General features: G+C 39.3%; 1 protein-coding gene across 1 annotated transcript in view; it reads right to left on the reverse strand.

Annotated features, from left to right (window-relative positions):
- LOC107701838 (trinucleotide repeat-containing gene 6C protein-like) overlaps nt 1-21251 on the reverse strand; it is a 72607-nt gene that overhangs the window by 4924 nt on the left and 46432 nt on the right. The window contains exons 5-18 of the mRNA XM_016503970.1: nt 13695-15914; nt 12889-13095; nt 9599-9756; nt 8545-8622; nt 8371-8428; nt 8122-8267; nt 7843-7989; nt 5245-5391; nt 3262-3381; nt 2967-3050; nt 2574-2817; nt 1724-1888; nt 969-1157; nt 622-771 (exon numbers count right to left, since the gene is read on the reverse strand). Coding sequence (XP_016359456.1) covers nt 622-771; nt 969-1157; nt 1724-1888; nt 2574-2817; nt 2967-3050; nt 3262-3381; nt 5245-5391; nt 7843-7989; nt 8122-8267; nt 8371-8428; nt 8545-8622; nt 9599-9756; nt 12889-13095; nt 13695-15914 — 4113 coding nt within the window. The remainder of the gene's footprint in view (nt 1-621; nt 772-968; nt 1158-1723; nt 1889-2573; nt 2818-2966; nt 3051-3261; nt 3382-5244; nt 5392-7842; nt 7990-8121; nt 8268-8370; nt 8429-8544; nt 8623-9598; nt 9757-12888; nt 13096-13694; nt 15915-21251) is intronic.

Here is a 21251-nt window from a genome sequence, read left to right on the forward strand (position 1 = left end):
TCTATGTATGTATGTATATGAATATATATATATATATATATATGTATATATATACACACATATATATATATATATATTCATATACATACATACATAGATACATACATACATAGACTTAAAATTAGTTTATTGATTCTGACAAGGATCAACATTTAAAACAGCAAAAAGTATAACAGAACAAGGGCGAATGTGGGTTTTAGGAGAACACAGACTTGGTGAGGGCCTGTCCAGGTGTAAGGATAAATAAGGGTGATTAGGTCTAGTGTGGGGCAGGGCTGTTTAGGATTTAGGACTCTACCTGGACTGTTAGCGTCCCTCTCGTTCTGAGAGGACAGACCGAACGAGTTACAGGCACTGACTGACCACTCACTCGAGGAAGACATAGTCCCATTCTGAGATGGGGACGAGGCTATTGTGGCCATTTGTCCCAAGTGGATAGCAAAAGGGGCATGATGAAACAGTGAAATACATTTATTGTGTAATGATCCTTAAAATAGTGATTTGTTATAGCTTTAAAGTTGACAGTCAATGTTCATTTAGCAGTAAATATTTCAGAAATTTTAAGTAACAAGCTCTGTTGGTCTGTTAAAACTTATTTCATATGCCATCAATCATCCATACCTCCAGTCCTGTCACGTAACAGGTAGCGATTCACATCCTGTATGTTAGTGTTAATGGTGGGGCCACTTGGAACACTTCCTGGGGTCATGTTGGGGTCATTCTCAGGGTCAATGTTCTGCAGACCTTTCCATGGCACCCCAGGGCAGAATTCTGAGATAAAGCATAAGCATAATTGGTTGTCCAGCATCAAGACTCAAAGTATGTAACAGGGGTCGGCAACCTTTTGGTCATGAAGTTCCATCTTTAATTTTTTCTGGTTAATTACTGTGCCATCTCATACACATAATAAAATATATATATATATATTTTACTGTGATCAGTGTGGATAATATGCCACTGAAGCTTACCAGGAGGCCAGTTGATATTGGAGTTACTAGACATTTTCTCATTGGGACTTTTGCCTTGTGTCCAGCTCTCTGGTGACACCATGGTGCTGGTGGGGGATTCAGAGCTTGACATCAGATTGTATGGGCCGAAGGAATCTTCCATGGTGCTCTTTTCGACAGGAACATGGGACTGAGCAGAAGAAATTGAACCTGAAACAAAAGAACAGTCTCTTTAATCGGTCTATTCACAGTAGGTTTTACTCAAAACATCATATAATAAAATATTTAGAGACTAAGCAACCCACAATCTGAATAATAAAATTCAAGATTACAGGCTTGAGCTTTTGTCCTCAGCTGAACTCACTCCAGTAAACTGCAGCGGCTTGGCTGGATGTACTGTTCAGGCAAGGTTTACTCAGAACAAATGTCAAGGAAAGATAATATTTTAAAAGGCCCTGCTGACTCAGAGCAAAAATAACTCTGGAATGTCAGCAAGCACTTAACTTGAAAGGGAGTTTTGTCTGTCCTTTTGAAATACACAAATCTCAGGGACAGAATTTGTGACTCAGTGTCTGGAGTTTGATGTTTGATTAAAGATATTGCTGTGTTTTCAATGAGTGGAATGTTGTTTGTGGAAGCAGAAGTCTTTTAAAGGATGTTAGACCTAGAATCTATCATATGATTGTCTTGACATTATAGATTCGATTAGATAAACTTATGTATGTCAGCGCAAAATCAAGCCCATAATATGTCTGGAGCAATGAATAAATTAATACCGTGCTTATTGAGGTTTGCCTCCATGTGCTGAGCTCTAGCTGACAGGGAATCTATGGAGTTTGAATGAGTCCACTGCGAGAGCCGGGATTGAGGCTGAGTGGGGTCTTTGAGAGATAGACTTCCCACCTCCATACAGTTTACATTCATGTTCGGGTTCAAACCAGCTACAGGGGGGAGACAAAGAGACAAGGAGATTAATGCACATTCACACACAAACACAAGGGGAAAAAATGTCAAGATCAAAATAACTAAAAAACTATAGCTTGGCAATCAATGAATAAAAAAATAATCAAATTTACTACACAATATTCTAATACATTATTCACTTATAACAATATTTGCGGCGAAAACCCCCAATGAAGCCCCAAATGAAGATAATTGAAAGGCATTACATTGTTATGGCAAACAAAAAGAAGAATTTAAGTACAGGAATGGTGACAAAATAAATTTCATTAAACTTTTTATTGCATAGTTTTTATGTTTTTTTAATCAAACTAAAGCAATGTTTTAAAATGACAGTCCTACTATTATTACAAACGATACAGAACTCAGTGCAACTATCAGCTACTATATAAAATTTACACTTTGTTTTAAGATTTGCTTGACACTGTGTAATTATACAAACAATTACGGAGTAATATCAATTAAAAACATGGACTTACTATAAGGTTAGGATTTGTATTAGTTGTTTGTAATTCTGCATAATTTACTGGTATTACTACAGTAAGTACATGGAACATGCATAACACGGACATTGTAATATAAAGTCACAAGTGCGCACACACACACACACACACACAGTAAGCATACGCATGCAGGAGTGTGTCCACATGAGGCTTGTTCTCTTACAGAGTGTATAAGGGCTGAAGGAGTTTGGAGAAGACTGCTGCTCTTTGGTCTGCAGGTCTGAAATGGAGAGGCCTGAAGTCTGAGGATGACCCGTGAAAGTATCCAGGCTTGCCTTGCCAAGATTTGGGTGCAGGCCAGTGTGAGAGGAAGGTGGAGGCTGCTGCTGTTTCATAAGCAGGGCCTGGGCCAGCTGACGCTGGTGCTGCTGGATCTGCTGCTGCATGTTTGTGATTGTACGTGCAACCTGTGTGAGAGGACGACAGTGATCATCATTTTCATTGTATATGGAACATTATTTGTCATAGTCATCAAAAGATAACTACAAGCTAATATTTTAGGACTAGAATTACTCTGTGTATAAATATCAGGGCCAGTAAAATTAGTCTGTCATACTTGCTGCTCTTGTTGTTTGATGGGACCAGAGACGTTACGCTGAGCCTGCATCATTTGCTGCTGAATCTGCAAACGCTGATACGCCTGACAAAAAAAGAAAAAGACACAATTTGAGAAAGAGAGGAAATTACAGAGAAATGGAAAGAAGTAGAAATAGAGATATGAAGGTGATGGGGTTATTATCAAGACAGAAAGCGCTAGCATCTCACTCCCTGCAGACAGGCCAGTGGGTAGACGACAATCATTGGTATTCATGTGGAAAAAGGAGAGCAGGAGAGTGAACTGTGTGACTCACCGCCTGCAGTTGTTGTAGTTGGTACAGCAGGGTCATTTGTTGAGGATTTATTGGTGAGGTTAAAAGTGCAGGATTCAGACCAATGTTTTTTGCCGCAAACTGTAAGAGCTGTGCTTGAACCTACAGAAAAAAAACAAAAACAAAAACCAACCGGTGTGTGCAAAGCCTGATGATCCATGTTATCCACCATGATTTGAAAATGTTCCAAAGAGAATCTTGTGTGTTCTAGTGGAAGCAAGAAATTACTTCCTGATGAAAATGAACAGATTTTCATTTTTGAGCAAACTACCCCTTTTAAGTGACATTTAGATTCAGTACCATATATATTGTACAATGAAAATAATTCAGTAACACTTTAGTATAGGGACCAACTCTCACTATTAACTAGTTGCTTATTAGCATGCCTATTAATAAAATATTGGCTGTTTATTAGAACTTAAAAAGTACATATTGTGCATGACTATATTCTATATCCCTAATCCTACCCAATACCTAAACTTAACAACTACCCTACTAACTATTGTAAGAAATTATAGTCTGCCTCGACCAAACTTCCACTCCAATTAAACTATTATCATTTCTCTACAAAGAGCTTAATTATCAAAGAGATAATTCTTTCAATAATATGTAAATAGTATCTCCTGAACGTTACTTCGTCAATCGTCACCTATAGCGTGGGAGCGGCAGTAGGCCATCAAGAACCATCTGCTGACCAAAAGGGTACTTGAATATAATTGCTAGGGATTCTAGATAATCCTATCACCTTAACATTTGGTTGTTTCCACCTGAAAGACTACCAAAGATGTGGGAACAGAAGGCTATCACTTTCATTGTTATCCGCAATTTACATTTAAGACGAAACTTCATTTACATGCGGGAAGATGAAGCGGGAAGATGAACGTAATAGAGGATAAAATGTTTGAGCGTAGGATGTTCGTGGTTCATTCTGACTCTGTTGAACCCAAAGTGCTGCCTGTACTTTGTCACTGCTATGCTGCAATAAACATCTTCATCGAGATCTTCATCGTCCTCATCATTTTTCTTACACTATTAATAAGCAGCAAATTAGTAGTTTATTGAGGCAAAAGTCGTAGTTAATGGTTTGTTAATAGCAAGAATTGGACCTTAAAATAAAGTGTGACCAATAATCGCAAACTATGCCACAGAAGAACGGTTGAAGTATTTTTTCCATAACATTGAAGTTGATGGGGACCATTAACTGTTTGGTTACCCATATGCTTCGAAATATTTTCTTTTATTGACAAGTTGAGGGTGAGTAAATAATGACAGAATTTTCATTTTTGGGTGAAATATCTCTTTAAGTAACAGCCCTGTAGTGTCTTATTATTCTTCTGGTGATTGAGTTTGGGTTCTTTGCCACTGTTGCCTTCTGGCTTGCTTTATTGGGGTCTGAAAGACACTTAACTTTCAGTAATTTATCAATATGACCGCACTGACTGACACAATCAGATGAAAACAATACTTGAACTGAATTAAGCTGGATGATGGGACTATTGTTTTCTGTGGAGCTGCTTTACATCAACACTGTTGTTGAACTGAACTGAATCAGCCCTGAACTGACTTGAGTTGAATAACAACATTGCTTATAGCTGATTAAATTCACACTGTTATGTTATCTGAACTGACTTTAGCTAAATAATGACACTGTTGTGTGTTGTCTTTTAGAGCTGCTTTAAATCTGAACTGTCTCCATAGCTGAGCTTCCATAATTAATTCTGCTGTTTCCTTGTTTATCTCTGTGAAGCTGCTTTGACACAAACGGTACAGTATAAAGCACTATGGAAATAAAGGTGACTTGACTTGACTATTCTGACTAGATGATTGATTGAATTTAAGAATTTGAGAAGCTACAAACATTTAATTAGGTTAGAAAAATGTGCCCTTAGAAATGTAAAAAATGCCCTTGGATTTTGTCACAGATGCAGGCACTATGGAATTTGAAATAATAGATGCAATTTGTACCTGAGGGGTGAGAAGCTGAGGCACTTGAGCACGTAGAGTAGGCTGGGCGGAGCTAAGAGGTGGCACTGGTGGCTGAGGGGGCGGGGCCTGCTGCTGCATGACCCGAGTTTGTGCTGCTCCGTTAGTGCCGAACATTCCATTCTGCATCTATAAAACAAAAGAGTGGGGGTGGGGATCAATACAAATGAAATGCTTTTATATGGCTGGATGCACTTAACGAAAAAAATCAGATAAATTTCAGCACAAATTTAAATCTATCTTGCAATGCAGCCTCTTAAAAAAATTAATGTGCTTTTAACATTGACCTGAACACAACGTCAAATTCTTCTGCCACTTTCAGATTAAAATAAACAACTAAAATAAATAAATATTCATTTCATATAAATAAAACATAAATGGAAGAATCAGTAATGTTTCAGTGTTTATATATATTTTATTATAAATTTCAAATAACTTAATTTCACCACTCCAGCCTTATCGTGGCTTTTTAACAACACAGGGCTCCAGACTGCGACTAAAACGGTCGCATTTGTGACCAAAAATATTAATTTGCGAGTGAAGTTTTTGCTGAGGTCGCCACTGCCGACTAGGCCCATATATATTTACATGTTATAACTTAAAAATTGGCATGTAATGCCTTTTTTCCTGATTGTTTTGCGATCACATCTTTTGTTATGTTCACGTATTAAAATTGAAACGATGCGCATCAAAGTTTTAGTGGAAAAAAGAGTTCCAAACAGTCCTCATCTCTGCCACACAGCAGCATTGTCACACACCTGCTAAACGCAGCTCAGTTGAACAGCGCGAGAGAGATCGTAATGATGGAGACGTGCGAAGTGAAAGTGCAGAAAAGCAGCGTCTATTTCGTGCACAACTTGAACAAACTACAACAGGTAAAGCTGTCAGCTGTGTGGATATTGGCAATATCGTTAACAATTCTCGTTTATAATCATTAATAATATGGCTTCTTCTTATCAAGATCTTAGTCTATGCTGTGTTCTGTTAATGCGATGTTAATGTTAATTCTGTTTCGATACTTTTTAATAAACAAAGTACCAGCTTTAAAATATTTCCAAATTCATAATGAAATTCAAACAATAAATGCAGTTTTGACGCTCTTTAAAGGGATAGTTCACCCAAAAATGAAAATTTGATGTTTATCTGCTTACCCCCAGGGCATCCAAGATGTAGGTGACTTTGTTTCTTCAGTAGAACACATCTGATGATTTTTAAGTCCAACCGTTGCAGTCTATCAGTCTTATAATGCATGGACATCAAATTTTCATTTTTGGGTGAACTATCCCTTTAATGCGGCAGACGAGATCGCTTTAGCGCCTCAGTTCAAGCGGCAAGTGAACCCATTTAATCTTTCTCTTTACTACTATAGCAAATAATATGAACATGAATTAACAAAAAGGTAGGCTATTTTATAAGAGAGCCTACAGTACAATTTACTGAAATGTCTCATGTAAAAGCTCATTCAGTGTTTCAAACTGTGGAAAATGTGTAAAGCTTGTAAACATTGCAACGTAATATACATTTACCTCTGAATACAGACTGAAAGTGTGAAAGACATACACTCTTAAAAATAAAAGTTCTTAAATGGTTCTTCACAGAACCATTTTTGCTTCCACAAAGAATTATTCAGTCAAAGGTTCTTTAAAGAACCATCTCTTTCTCAACTTTTTATAATCTGAAGAAATAAAGTATTTCAACTCAATTTTGAATTTCAATTCAAGTATTTCATTTTAAGTATGACAACATTTACAGGATGCATTGAGGAGGAGCCCAAACTACACTCAGTGGCCAAGTCGTGGCCTAATGGTTAGAGAGTTGGTCTCGTAACCCAAATGTTGTGGGTTCGAGTCTCGTACCGGCAGGGATTGTAGGTGGGGGGAGGGAATGTACAGCACTCTCTTCCACCTTTAATTCCTAGTATGGGTAACCATACTTGGCCTCACGTCACTTTCACTTCACTTCAAGTGATGCTTATGGTCCATGATATTGGTACAGATTCTGTATAATGAACAATTCTTTGTGACTGTATATTTCAAGTTGGAAAAGACATTTAGCTCCCACTTTAAGTGAACCTTAGTTCCCAGGTCATCTACAAGATGGATTAAAATGATGATAAAGTCAAGAAAAGATGAGACATAAATACATGACAGTATGACTGAAATGTTAGTTTTAAAAAAAAAAAAAAAAAAACATGTTTATTGTTATCAATGTTGCAAGCAGTTGTGCTGTTTATTATTTGTATGTACTGAAAGTAACTTTTTGTATGTCTTTTCTGTCATTTTTGGTCAATTTAAACACATGACAGTATGATTGAAATGTTAAAATGTAAAAATAAAAATAAAAAAAATAAAAAAAATAATAAAACACATTTATTCTGTGGCACCTAAAAAAATAATTTGGCGCCTAAGTTTTTTTACTCGATTTTTTTGTCTGGCGCCCTGCAACACTTAAAAAACAAAAATAAAATACAAAATAAGGAGTAAGGCATTATACCAGACAATGCAGCTTCATAGCTGCATCTAAATTTATAACTCTTGTCTGCTATGCCTATGTCCTTTGCACAGATTTCACAACACTCACCTGTCTGTTGTTCAAGTTTTGCATGGACAGGCCAGAGGAGACCCCACTCAATCCGTGGCTAGGGAGGCTGCTATTGGCCAGTGGGAGCTTGAGGCCAGGAGAAGGCATAAACGGTGAGGTTGAAGCATCATCTGACAGCCTACCGTCCTGAGAGACCAGAAAATATGTTGCAAAAACTAGTCGTAAAATTTACCTAGATCTCTCTACTCCAGTCCAGAAAATTTCCTGGGACTTAAAAAAACAAAAAACAACAACAGCAAAACAAACAAAAAACTATACCTTGTCTAGGAAGGGGGCACGATCCAGTGAGGGGTCTTTGGAGAGGTTTGTGGGTCGGCACACTATGGGCTTATTCATCCCATTACTGTAGTCTGACATGCCCATCCCCCGTTTGTCCAGTTCAGTTTTCTTCTCCAACAAAGCGCCTGAGGAAAAGGCAAGTACATAATCAGTGTTCTAGACCAAGACCATATGACTCACGGCATGTCTGTCTGCTGTTATGGGTTAACTTCAAAGTTTACTACGTACTCATGGCCTGATCCAGATTCATATTGTTGCTCTTTAGGGCTTCTTCTGCAGGATCCTTCTGTATCAGGTAAAAGAAAAATAATTGTTATGCTAAAAAAATATTTATTTTACATATCTTGTTAATGACTTAAGGAACAAGTCTTTTCAGAGTAAATGTTTATGGCTTCAACATACTGGAAAACCCATATCTGTAAGCTGCTTGATAAGTCTGGTCATAATCCAAACATCATCCTGCTTGTTGGAGACCTTGCCCTGTAAAGAACAAACAATAGCAATATTACATATGATATATATATAAATAGTTTACATAAACAGTTTCTTAACCACACAGTAAGCATGGGACATGACATTACACAACAGAGCACTCATGGCTTTAAAGGGGTCATATGATGCTTTTCTAAAGATCATTATTTTGTGTATTTGGTGTAACAGAATATGTTGACATGCTTTAATGTTCAAAAAACACATTATTTTTCAAATACTGTACATTATTGTAGGTCCTCTATGCCCCACCTCTCTCAAACGCTTCGTTTTCTACAAAGTCCGTCCTTCCGACAAGCGCAGTCTGCTCTGATTGGCCAGCTGACCCAGTGCATTGTGATTGGCCGAACACCGCAAGCACTCGTCGGAAACGTAACGCCCCTTACCATAATCGCGAGCTTCATCTTTCAAATAAATGTAAAGACAGAGCCCGAAAGGGGAACAGAGTCGCGTGACAGACACAGTGATGAAGCTGGTATGTGTTTGTGATGTGACCCTCTCTCTCCCTCCCTCCCTCTCTCCCCCGCTCTCTCTCTCTCTCTCTCTCTCGCACACACACACACGATGCACAAAACTCCGCATTTGAACAGTCAATAGCAAATACTTAAACTAATAACAAAACAGTAGCTGATTTTGCTTTCGCCTAGAAACACACAGCGTCTCCCTGACATGGCTGCATCAACACTAACTGCGGTTACTGAAACCACGCCTTCTTTCTTTGCGTGCACATTTGGGCGGCATTATGCAAATATTTCCACATAGTGAGGTAGATATGTGGGGGCGTGTTAGAACGAGCCGTTTTAGGGGGGCGTGGCAGAGTCTTAACTTTGATAAAGAATATCTCTTTGGTTTTGAGACTTTAGTCTTTGCAACTTCAGGGATCTTATCTATGCACAATCAGCTTGTAACACTCCAAAGAGAAAGGAAAACTTGAAATCGCATCATATGACCCCTTTAAATGGCTTACCCTTTGTGGGTCCTTCTTGGATTGACCCCAGGAGTTACAAGAGGAATCTTGGGATGTAGGACTGTTCCACATGTCACCATCATCAGCATCCCATTGGCCAGTGTTCATGCCAATCTCTTCCCCTCCTGATCCCCAGCCATCTTGCATAGATTTGGGACCTGGCAAAACACCAATGGACAAGACTGCTCATAATCAAGGCTGTAACCAGCATATACATTTTATTAGAGCCTGACCGATTTATTGTTTTGCCGATTTTATCGGCCGATATGAGCCTGTCGCAGATATATCTGCATTGGAGTATATATCCCACAGATATGCCACCGATATGAACATTTTTTACATAACATATAACGCAGATAAAATGCTTGTAAATGGTGTAATTACTTAGTTTGTCCAGCAGAGAGCACTCCATTGTTTGCTACTGGCGACCCAGGTCACTGTAGTGACACCAGTCAACCGTTTAAACCGTAATTTTACAAAAATACGAGAAAAATTTTTGTGTGCAAAGAAAAAAACGACTATATTCAACGATTTCTTCTCTTCCTGGACAGTCCTCCGCCGTTATCGACGTATGCGTGTGGTGCTGCTGACGTAGAACATGCATGCACTTCACCTTGTTCACAAGCAGAGGAAAGCAATGCGTATGCGTCGATAATTGCATGGGAGGACTGTCCCCAAAAGAGAAGAAACCGAATAAAGTCTTTTTTTTTTCTTTGCACACAAAAAGTATTCTCGTAGCTTTTTTAAAATTACGGTTGAATCACTGATGTCACATGGACCATTTTAACACATCCTTACTACATTTCTGTGCCTTGATCGTGGTAGGACCCTTGCTGTCTATGGGAGGGTCAGAGAGCTCTTGGATTTCATCAAAAATATCTTAATTTATGTTCTGAAGATGTTTGGATCGACATGAGGGTGAGTAATTATTGACAGAATTTTAATTTTTGGGTGAACTATCCCTTTAAAGGGTACCTATTATGTCCCTTTTTTCAAGATGTAATATAAGTCTCAGGTGTCCCTAGAATGTGTCTGTGAAGTTTCAGCTCAAAATACCCCACAGATCATTTATTATATAATTTTGAAAATGCCTATTTATTAGGGGTGTGCGATATGATGATTTTTGATCGTGGACGATAAAAATTTCTCCACGATCTGCTTTTGAAGAAATATCGTAGTATCGTGCTACAGCGCACATTCTATCAGTTACAGTTCTGGTGCCTCCGTCTCAAGATACTGTACAATGCGACATCACATTCACTTCAGTGTTAACTCGGCGGTAGAGTTAATTTCACAGGACACTGCACTTACTCGCAATCGCAAAAGTACATTATTTGCATGTGCTTTAAAGCCTTGCCGGTTAAATGTTTCATTCGCACTCTGGTCTGACGTGCGTTTTTTCTGAGCATGTATACCCGAAGCGCGCGCACACTAAAAAGCCTGTCAAACAGTGCCTGATTACTGAACTAAGTTATCTTTTGCGCTAATACTGTCAAAACACACAAGGTTTACATATAGACTCAGTTGGTTATGTCTAAAATGAAAGTAAACTGTTAAGAGAGAAATGGATACGTGCCTGTATATTAGATGTGCAGGACTTAAAGGGACAGTATTAAACATGCAGCCGACGGTAATTAAAGGCATAGTTCACCCTAAAATGTAATTTCTGTCATTATTTACTCACATGTTGTCCCAAACCTGCATTAATTTCTTTCATGTGCTGAACACAAAAGAAGATATTTTGAAGAATGTGGGTAACCAAACAGTTGCTGGTACACACTGAACTAAGTTATCTTTTGCGCTAATACTGTCAAAACACACAAGGTTTACATATAGACTCAGTTGGTTATGTCTAAAATGAAAGTAAACTGTTAAGAGAGAAATGGATACGTGCCTGTATATTAGATGTGCAGGACTTAAAGGGACAGTATTAAACATGCAGCCGACGGTAATTAAAGGCATAGTTCACCCTAAAATGTAATTTCTGTCATTATTTACTCACATGTTGTCCCAAACCTGCATTAATTTCTTTCATGTGCTGAACACAAAAGAAGATATTTTGAAGAATCTGGGTAACCAAACAGTTGCTGGTCCACCTTGAATTTGATAGTAGGAAAAAAAAAATACTACGGAAGTCACTGTGGACCAGCAGCTGTTTGGTTTTCTACGTTCTTTAAAATAGCATTTATGTTCAGCAGAAGAAAGAAACTCATTCAGGTTTAAAAAAAACTTTTGAGTAAATGATGGTATAAATATAAAACACTGACAGAATTGACAGACAGATGACAGAATTTTTATTTTTGGGTGAACTATTCCTTTAACGTTAATAAAACAACAAAATGCAAAGAGAAAAATCACTCACTATTCTTGACCGAAGAACTTTAATATAATTGCTTTAGAAATCAGTCTATATAGTGTTTTATTTTTATATTTGTTCATTCAATTTCTTGAATGCTCCTGCTAAATACACCTATTGTACCTAAAAATAAAACACAGTTTGTTTTATTTGTATATTATGTGTATTTGTAATGTGTTTATTTGTTCTTATTGTTTAATAACAGAGATAAAATAATGACAAAGATTTTTGTCTTATTATGTGTAGTTGTAATGTGTATCTTTGTTCTTATTTTTTACTAACAAAGATAAAATAATGACAATAAAGATTTTTATCTTCGCCCACCTTGGCCTAAATATCAGCAATTTTTTTTATTTTGTTACCTTTATTTTGATTTATAGGGATTTAAAAAAAGGAGCGGGTGGATTTTTATGATTTTAGGGTGGTTGTGTTCACACACTGCCAACACACATTTATGTTCAAACAACATGTACAAGTTAATTTCAGTGGCACCAGGGTCACCAAACGAATCTGCAAACATAATGACAGTTTTCAAACAAGCTTCTCAAATACTGCCCCGTTCTGTCACTGGTTGGAAAAACAGATAGCCCTGGCCCAAACCCACACCACTGGTTCTGTCAGTGTTTGCTTGTCAGGCTGGTTGAGATGTTCAAGCAAACAGCAATTTTTTTTAAATGCCAGAGAGCCACAGAATTTATATTTTATAATACAAAGTTGTCTCAGCGTGTAATATGGTATAGCATAAAGTATTTAGCAGAAAAAAAAACAAACTTCACATTTACAGTGAAGTAATGCAATCAGTACTTGATTTATTCAACCACCAGAGGACAGTATAGTTTAACTTTATCATCAAATGGCAACAAAAAGAAACATAAATTACATATTTGAATACAGCACATTTAAGTATCAACAATGTCTTAGTTTCCAAACTTACCTTCCTGACAGGAGCTTGATCCAGCAGGTGCATTTCCTCTGCCATAAGGTCCACTGGAGTCATGGCCACCTTCACCCCATCCCCCACAGCCCCTAGAGGGCTGGCCCCAAGCTGAAGTTCCATTGCCCACTGAAGAGTTAGAATTGGCTGGCTCGCCCCATGAAGAGGGTTCTGAGTTTGGCTGTACATTAGGGAGCTCTCCCCAGCCTGGTAATTAAAATACAGAAAATAAAATGGGGTTTTTATGTCCAAATAATCAATAAATTATCAAAATAGCATCAGTTATCAAAATAATTGTCCTACTTGTTTTGTATAATACAAAAGAAGCTTAACAGAGCACTGCATCAAATTAAGTCATCAAATTATTACTAACTGAAAACTTAGCACAAACAGACACTAATGATACACTGTAACAGAAATAAAGATATTATGGGTCAAGCTCTCAGGAATATGGAAAAATCAGACTTTAAATTTCAATATTTAAAAAAATGTATCCCACATTGTTGCCAGAGTTGGACAAAAAAATCCTGAGTATGATAACAGGGCGTCTAGGCCTAAAACGCAGCAGTCATAGGCATTTAATTCCTGGCTCAAACCTGAACCAGCTGGCAGGGGAGGGGCAGCAGAACGCACACTTAAGCATCTAAACTAGTGGATGTTTTTAAAAAAATTTTTTATTACAATGGACAACAGAGATGGCACTAACCTTGACTTCAACAATCTCAGCATATTTTACTAATGTTTGCTAGATGTATAGAGGAATAAAATGAGCTAAAATTCAGAGAAAAATATATGCATTCTCTTACCTGGGTTCACCACGGGCATTCTGTTGAGAGGAGATTCACCTTGATTGGGTGATCCATTGTTGTTGCTACCACTGACATGGTTCTGAGTGGGACCTTGGCTGTGGTGTTGGTGAGGCTTGCTATTGTTGTTTGGCCCAGTGAGGCTATTACTGTTGCCACTGTTGCTGGTTCCTGGATGATTTTGGGAGTTATTCCTGTCCCACATGTTTACACTCTTGCTGTAAGCACTGGGGTCACCCCAGGTGGAGGTCCCATCATCAATTTCCATTTTGCGACGAACAGAATAAGGAGAGGGTTCTTCCCAGCCTGTGGCCTCATCTCCCGGCTCCTGTCGCCCTCCTGATGCCCAGCCAGAGTTGCTCTGTTTCACAGAATTTGGGCTGCTCCATGATCCTATGCCTCCAGCTCCACCGTTGTCACATGTGGATTCCTGAAGTTTTCCACCCCAACCTTGGGCTGAACCATTGGAATGTTGAGCATCACCCCAACTACCACCCTGTGCTGGTGCTGCTTTACCCCACCCTCTCTGTGTTTCTTTCCAGTTTCTGTTGTCAGTGTCCCAAGAGGAACTTCCAGAGTCATTCTTTCGCATTTCTGAAGGGTCACTCCACTCTCCACTATTCCCACTGCCACTACTTCCCCAGCCTGAGGAAGTTTTGGTTCCATTACCCCAACCTTGTGTTTTCTTCTGAGAAGTACCATCATCCCAGCTAGGGGACTTTTCCTCAGCCCAGGATTGGCCATTACAGCCACTGGTATTGGGACCTTCAGCAACAGGATCACCCCAGCCACACTGGGATCCATTGGGAACCTTTTTATTTGCAGGAGGTTCCCCCCATCCACTGTTAGGCTGAGAAGAGGCTGAGACTGATCCTCCCCAGCCTGCATTTGGTATGGCCCTGCAAGATCCCTCGCTCTTGCTTGTCTCGATTCTAGGAGGTACACTGAGGTTGGGACTGGCACATCCAGGAGGAGGTGGTGCAGGTCCAGCTGAAGGTGTGTTGGAGGAAGACCCCCAGACCTCAGTCCCTGCACCATTCTTTTTGTCTGGACTTTCTTCCATTTCCCAAACAGTGTGTTGGCGAACTGGAGTCTGTCCCCAGCCTGTGTTGCAGAGGACACGTGGGTCCAAGTCCTGCCTTGGGAGCAAAGGGGCCAAATCATCACTTGAGGACCTTTCTCTTCTTCTTGGGTGGCCCTCACTACTGTCCCTGCTGCCCTCACTTGCTGGAGTATCAGGGCCCCAGGAACTCATATGGTCCTGGGAAGGACCATCATTTACATCCCATCCTGTACCTTCAGTGCTTGGTTGTTTGCCCCAGTCACCCCAGCCACCACCACTGCTAGCTCTTCCCTGCCCCCAAGAGGAGACGCCTGCAGAATCCCAGCCCGAGTCCTTTGATTCTCCATTTTTGGCATCGCCGTTGCCCCAGAAGGCAGTTCCATCTTCGCTGACAGGCTCAGTAGGTGACTGACTGAGGTTTCCTCTCCAGCTGTTCACTGGACTCATTGCCTCTGGTTTACTGTTATTTGGTCCATCAGTTTTAAGGTTAGGAGGTTTCATGTTGAAAGATACATTTGTGGGTGACTGATGCTGTTCTGGGACATCCGGGTTGCCCCATGCACAGTCCCCTACAAGGTTTCCATTGACACAACCAATGCTACCATTTCCATTGGTGCCATGAGGTGGTGCCACTCCTCCTTGGCCACACATACTGAGTGAAAGTGGATTTGAGCAAACCATGCTACTAGGGCCTGACCCTACCCCAGGACCCTCATGTCCAAGTGCTGGCCAAGCAGCAGGGTTGGCACTGGGATTTAGGTTCAGATTAGAGGCACCCCAGTTGGACTGCCCTCTACTGCCCATGGACAAGTCAATCTTTCCCTCCGAGACCCAGACCCTGGTAGGGCCACTTTGACTAGAGACCATACTAGAAGAGAGATTAATGCTGGCTTTGCTGATTGGGTAATGACCCTGCTGGCTAGCTCCTGTAGCCATAATAGTGCTGCTACTGTTGCTGACGACCTCTGATGTGCGTTCAGCGTTCAAGGTGCATTCTGGTGTCTTGTGGCTCTTGCCGTATGTATTGGAAGGCCAAGTGTCGGTGTCGTTACAGTTAAAAATCACTTTATCCTGGTTGCTGCTGTTGCTTTTGCTGACTGGGATGCTCCAAAGACAATTCTCATGCTGGGCTCCCAGTCCACTTTGATGGGGAAGACCTGTAAAATTAAAACACAGGGTGGATTTTATTATAGCAAAAAGAGATAAAAAAATATACATGACACTATTTATCTTAAAGGGGTCCTATTATGCTTTTTCACTTTTTGAATTTTAGTCAGTGTGTATGTTTGGGCATAAAAAAAATCTACAAAGTTACAAATCTCAAAGTCCACTCCAAAGGGAGATATTTCGTTTAAAAAAAAAATCCCTTTTCAAGAACTACAACGAACGGCTCGTTTGGACTACAGAGTTGTTTTCCGGGTTTTTTTGATGTCACAAAGCGGACAATTAGAATATCATTAAAATAATTACCGCCTACGGAAATTCGAATGGTTGGGTGGTGGGGTGGGGAGGGGCGAGGTCGTGGTTTAAAATGCTTGGTTGAGTGAGTGCTTCAGACAAGACGACGAAGAAAAAGTGCTTCATGTTTTGTAATATGTAAAGTCATTCAAAAATAACTCTGCAGAATTTACACTTCAATTATTAGACTACAGTGTTTCCCATACTTTGAGTGCGGTTTTTTTTATATCACTGTATGTCTGAAGGAAACCGACTGTCTTCATAAAATTGTTTTTCAATTTTTCATTTTCATTTAATCTTGCATGTAATGTCTGATAAAGCAGTGTTTTTTTGAACAGAGCGCTGCTTTGTGTACAGCCGTTACCGGGGAAACCTTGATCTCTATCACACCAACAGCACCTCCTGCTGGCAGAGAATGAGTTTGCATATATATGCCGCCTGGGAAACACTGGACTATGGTATACATAATTCAACTGTATAACAGTTTCACTGCAATTCATGTTATAATGTTAGAATTAAATAACAATAAAAATAATACATATGCACTTATCTGTACATAGTAAATGCAGTTATTTTTAAGCGGTTGTTGACATCCTATCTAAAATGTGATTTAGCAAAAAAACAAACAAAAAAAAAACAACAATAACGTTACCACTCTCATATGTCTTGCAATATCTGTGCGTGCAAAGGTTCTGCGCGATCCTCTTGTTCAATATTCTCTGGGTCTGAATCCGGCTCAAATTGATATGGCAATATTGATGCCATCCTTTACTAAACTTGCTGCTTTGGCAAGGGACGGGGCAGTGCTGAAACACTGTCTAAGCTGTTCGCCAATCACAACGCACTGGGATAGCTAACCAATAATCACATCACATTTCGTTTTTCGGAAGGCGGGCCTTCATCAAACCCGGAACTAATCGAGCCGTTTGTGCCAGACTGGGGAGAAAGGTATTGTAATAATGTAAATTATGTAAAAAAAAAAAAATGCGTTTTTGGAACCACCAAGCATGAGAGCATGTTCTAGTACACCCCCAAAACAAATTCAAGACATTGAAAAAGAGCATAATAGGACCCCTTTAAAATAATACCAAGGGATATTATTTTTTATTTTAATTTTAGCATCTCCATCACTAAAAGGGAAGCTGAGGTGGAACAGTGTTCATTTACTGGAATGAAACCAAGACAAGCTCGTCATTCATCATTCCTTGTGGTCTGCCAAGTCCCCACAAAAATTAAGCTTCACCAACATGTTCCACGGGTACTCAAGAGGATGCATACTAAACCAATATGTACACGTTTCTCTCTCACTCTCTCTCACACACACAGCTTTACTTCTTTCCAGCTATAGTCAATCATAAGCCAGCAGGTAATCGATGGTGTGCAAATTATGGTAGAGAGCAGAAAGAGGGCATTGATCTACAATGCAAAAGCAAGTGCAATCTCCACAACCACTGAGAGCGTTCCTTAGAAACAGTACGCACATGTATTATCCACCCCCTTAAAGGGGCATATGGCAGCTAGGCTATATGATTCACTGCATAAATCAAATATGGTGCCCATGACTAACCTAATGTTGAGTTAATAACATGTTGTACGTTTTTTATCCATTTCCTTGTTGAGTGCCTTCTTAAGCAACCAGTGTATTCTTTGTAAATGAATTTGCTCTTTTACTAGAATGAGACTAAGACTTTAAATATAATTTTCTGTGTCAGCTCAAATAGATGTGGGGTTTATGATATTGCCTAGCCACAATACTGCCAGTGCCTCATAAAGCAGTTCTTCCATCTATACATTTATCCCCTTATTTAGCACAGCCTTATCACACAGGCTATAGTGCATTTCAACATCAACCATGCAACCACTGCTTAATTTTGCATTATCAACAAAGTAACAATTGAGCTGAAATGTCATTAGACTGACTTGGCATCACTGGCACAACTGCAACATTTGAATAATCTGACATCTGAGGTGTAGTGTTTTCATACTAACAGAAAGGCTGAATAAGCCTTTCACCAAACACTGATATGTTTGTTGAACAACATGTCAAATATAGTGAATCTGACAAGAAAGAAACCAAATGTTTCTTTTTTTTTTTTTGATGGAGCTCAGACAATCCAGCGACTTATTCTCCTGTAGCCAACAGCTCTCAGGGACTCCATTTTATCAGAGCTGAAATGCAGCCAAGAGAACAAGGCTGCTGTCTACAAGTCTGTCTCTCTCACTTTCATTCCCTTTTTCACTTTCTCCTCACACACCCTCCTCTGCTTGCTCTCGCTATTAGTCACATTCTCTCCCTACAGAGAGAAAGCAAGAGAAAAAAGGCTGCATGATAATTTAACCACACATAAGGCAGAGGCTTTTTCCTTTCACCTTGTTACTTGAGCACCCTGGACAAAACAAAACAAAATAGAAGCCACAGGAAGTGGGAGTTTATATACCTAGAAAGTGGCTCCACATTACTAGTCTCAAAAAAGCGAGATAAAAATGTTGTGACCATTCGACACCAACTTACTTCTGCAACTACTGCCTAAGAGTCTTTATATGCAACATGCTGCCGCTGCCTGTAGTACCTCTGTCTTAAATGGAACAATAATTTGTTGAACAATTATTTGTGTTTCTGTTTTTCATCCTGGTGAATGCCCAGAAAGTTTCCAAACTTTGGAAAATAACAGCAGACCCAAAAGGAAAGAAAAAAACTGAGATGTTTACCTAACCAATTTTGATTTTCTTAAAACTTTTGCTTTAATACAGTCTACAATTACAGCTTTCCAGTGCCAGACTTTCTCTAGCCAAAGTCTCAGTGACGTAAAAGACTTTTGTCTGAAAATAACTTGCTTTCATACTAATTCTGTTCTCTGGATCAAAGGCCTCACTTCTTCTCAAGAGCGGAATGGCAAACATGTTTTAAAAGCTCATTAGTCATGTTTTCCACTTGTCAAAGTCAGATCACAGTATTCTTTTAGAAGAACGCTGAGAGAAAGAAGAAAGAATTAGACTGAGTGACAAAAAAAAGAGAAAGAGAGAGAGACCCAGACGGGTATCAGCTGGGGAGACACTGTGCTAATGAAGCCACAGAGGGGGCTGGCATGTGAGACAGGGACCACCTCTAGTTTAGACATGGATGAGATCATATCTGTAACATAACTCAAGCACCACCCTGCTAATTTAGCATGTCCATGCCTTTATACCTGTCTCAATAATGCCTGTTCTATAACAAAACTAATCAAATCTAACTGCATGACTACAGCATACAGCACTTATATTGACAAATTCCACAATTGTGATTTGAACTGTTAAATGATATAACATCTCATATTCTGATGCTTTAAATATCTTAAAGGTGACATATCATGTAAATCTGACTTTTCCAGGTTTTAAGTGCTATAATCAGGTCCCCAGTGCATCTACCAATCAAGGAAATGTGAAAAAGATTAACCCAGTAACTTTGTTTTGGTAAGCTTTTTTCTGCAAGCGTTTGAGAAAACGAGCACGTCTGATTTCGCTCCCTTGGTGACATGGCAAAAGGATCTCATTATAATATTACCGCCCCTTAATCTGTAAGTTTACACCCACCGCGCCGTTATTGTGTTTTCATAAGCGCAAATGGTGTATTAGTTCTAATGCCATGGCGAAAGTTTGAGCAAAACATGCAAAAACAGCGTGTTTCTGCTTCCACTCAAAGTAGGCATTTCAAAATGATATAATAAATGATCTGTGAAGTATTTTGAGCTGAAATTTCACAGACACATTCTGGGGACACCAGAGACTTATATTACATATTGTATAAAACACATCTTTAAAACTAAAGAACAAAAAGTTATTAAAATCACACGAGCAGCTCTCAAAACTTGTTCTTCTACCAAGAACTGGAACTCTTTCAGCTGACCCAAAAGAGGAGAGAACGCAGTATTCTTTGTATTTACACTGCACATGGATTGAAAGTGGACTTAGATCCCTTTTATGTTCTCTTTAGTTGTAATATTGTCTCCATCTACTTTCCAAGAACAGATTTCTTTATTTATTCATTTATTATTAACATGCTGTGCTATTGTTTGCACAGTACAACCCTCTCTGGAAGGACATCTTTGACAGTTGAGATCTTTTTTTGAGTGTCCAGTTACGACATTTACATTTATGCATTTAGCAGACGCTCTTATCTAAAGCAACTTACATTGTACTCCAGTTAAACATTTGATCAGTTCTTGCTTTTTCTGGGAATCAAACCAATGACCTTGCCATTTCTAGCACCATGCTCTGTTTGAGCTACAGGAAGGCTGCATTTGTCAATTAAGATGCAGAGTAAAAATGGCCAAACTTAAAAACCCATAGAAAGACAACTGACTGTCTTTGAATGCAGCAATATATCTTGTGTAAATGCTCCACAGAAATGTGTCTGATCAGGGCCAGGTAAAAACAAAACCACATAGAGCTTCTCTAAGATTTATTTACTAATTATTATTAAAGGGAAACAATTATTAAAAAATTTAGTTCTGCACATCCCAAAATTAAACCATAGGTTTTGCAGTTCAAAAGGCCATTTCCCAATTTCAAATAAACTTGTTCTCTGCTTAACTTGGATTTTTGATGGTGTTTGAATCCCAGAAGCACACACACCTAAAATATTAATTAGCAGAAAATCAAATGCATATGAAACAGTGAAGACAATAATGATTCAAGAGTTGACAAAGCCATTAGGAGCCATGAAACAGCTGGTGAGCCCGTTCCCAGGGATTCCCCTCTGTCCAAGCTCTGCTCTTCCACCTGCCATTAAACCAGATTGGAGTGAATCGCAAACACTCTCAGTCATCAACCAGAGGGGAGGGGCCCAGTAAACAATAATTGCAAAAAAACAGTAGAGACAAGAGTCCCTCAACCATGCTGCTCCCATGACCTCGGGCTTAGAACGAGACTTAAGAGGTCAATGGCAGGCTTTGTTAGGGCGTAGCAGGGTGGGGGACACAATCCCACCCTCAGTCTTTAAATCATAGCCACTCTACACTTCTACATCCCAGCTGGGACATGAGGAGGAATACAAT

Source organism: Sinocyclocheilus anshuiensis, unplaced genomic scaffold, assembly GCF_001515605.1.
Source record: "Sinocyclocheilus anshuiensis isolate Anshui unplaced genomic scaffold, SAMN03320099.WGS_v1.1 scaffold310, whole genome shotgun sequence".
NCBI lineage: Eukaryota > Metazoa > Chordata > Actinopteri > Cypriniformes > Cyprinidae > Sinocyclocheilus > Sinocyclocheilus anshuiensis.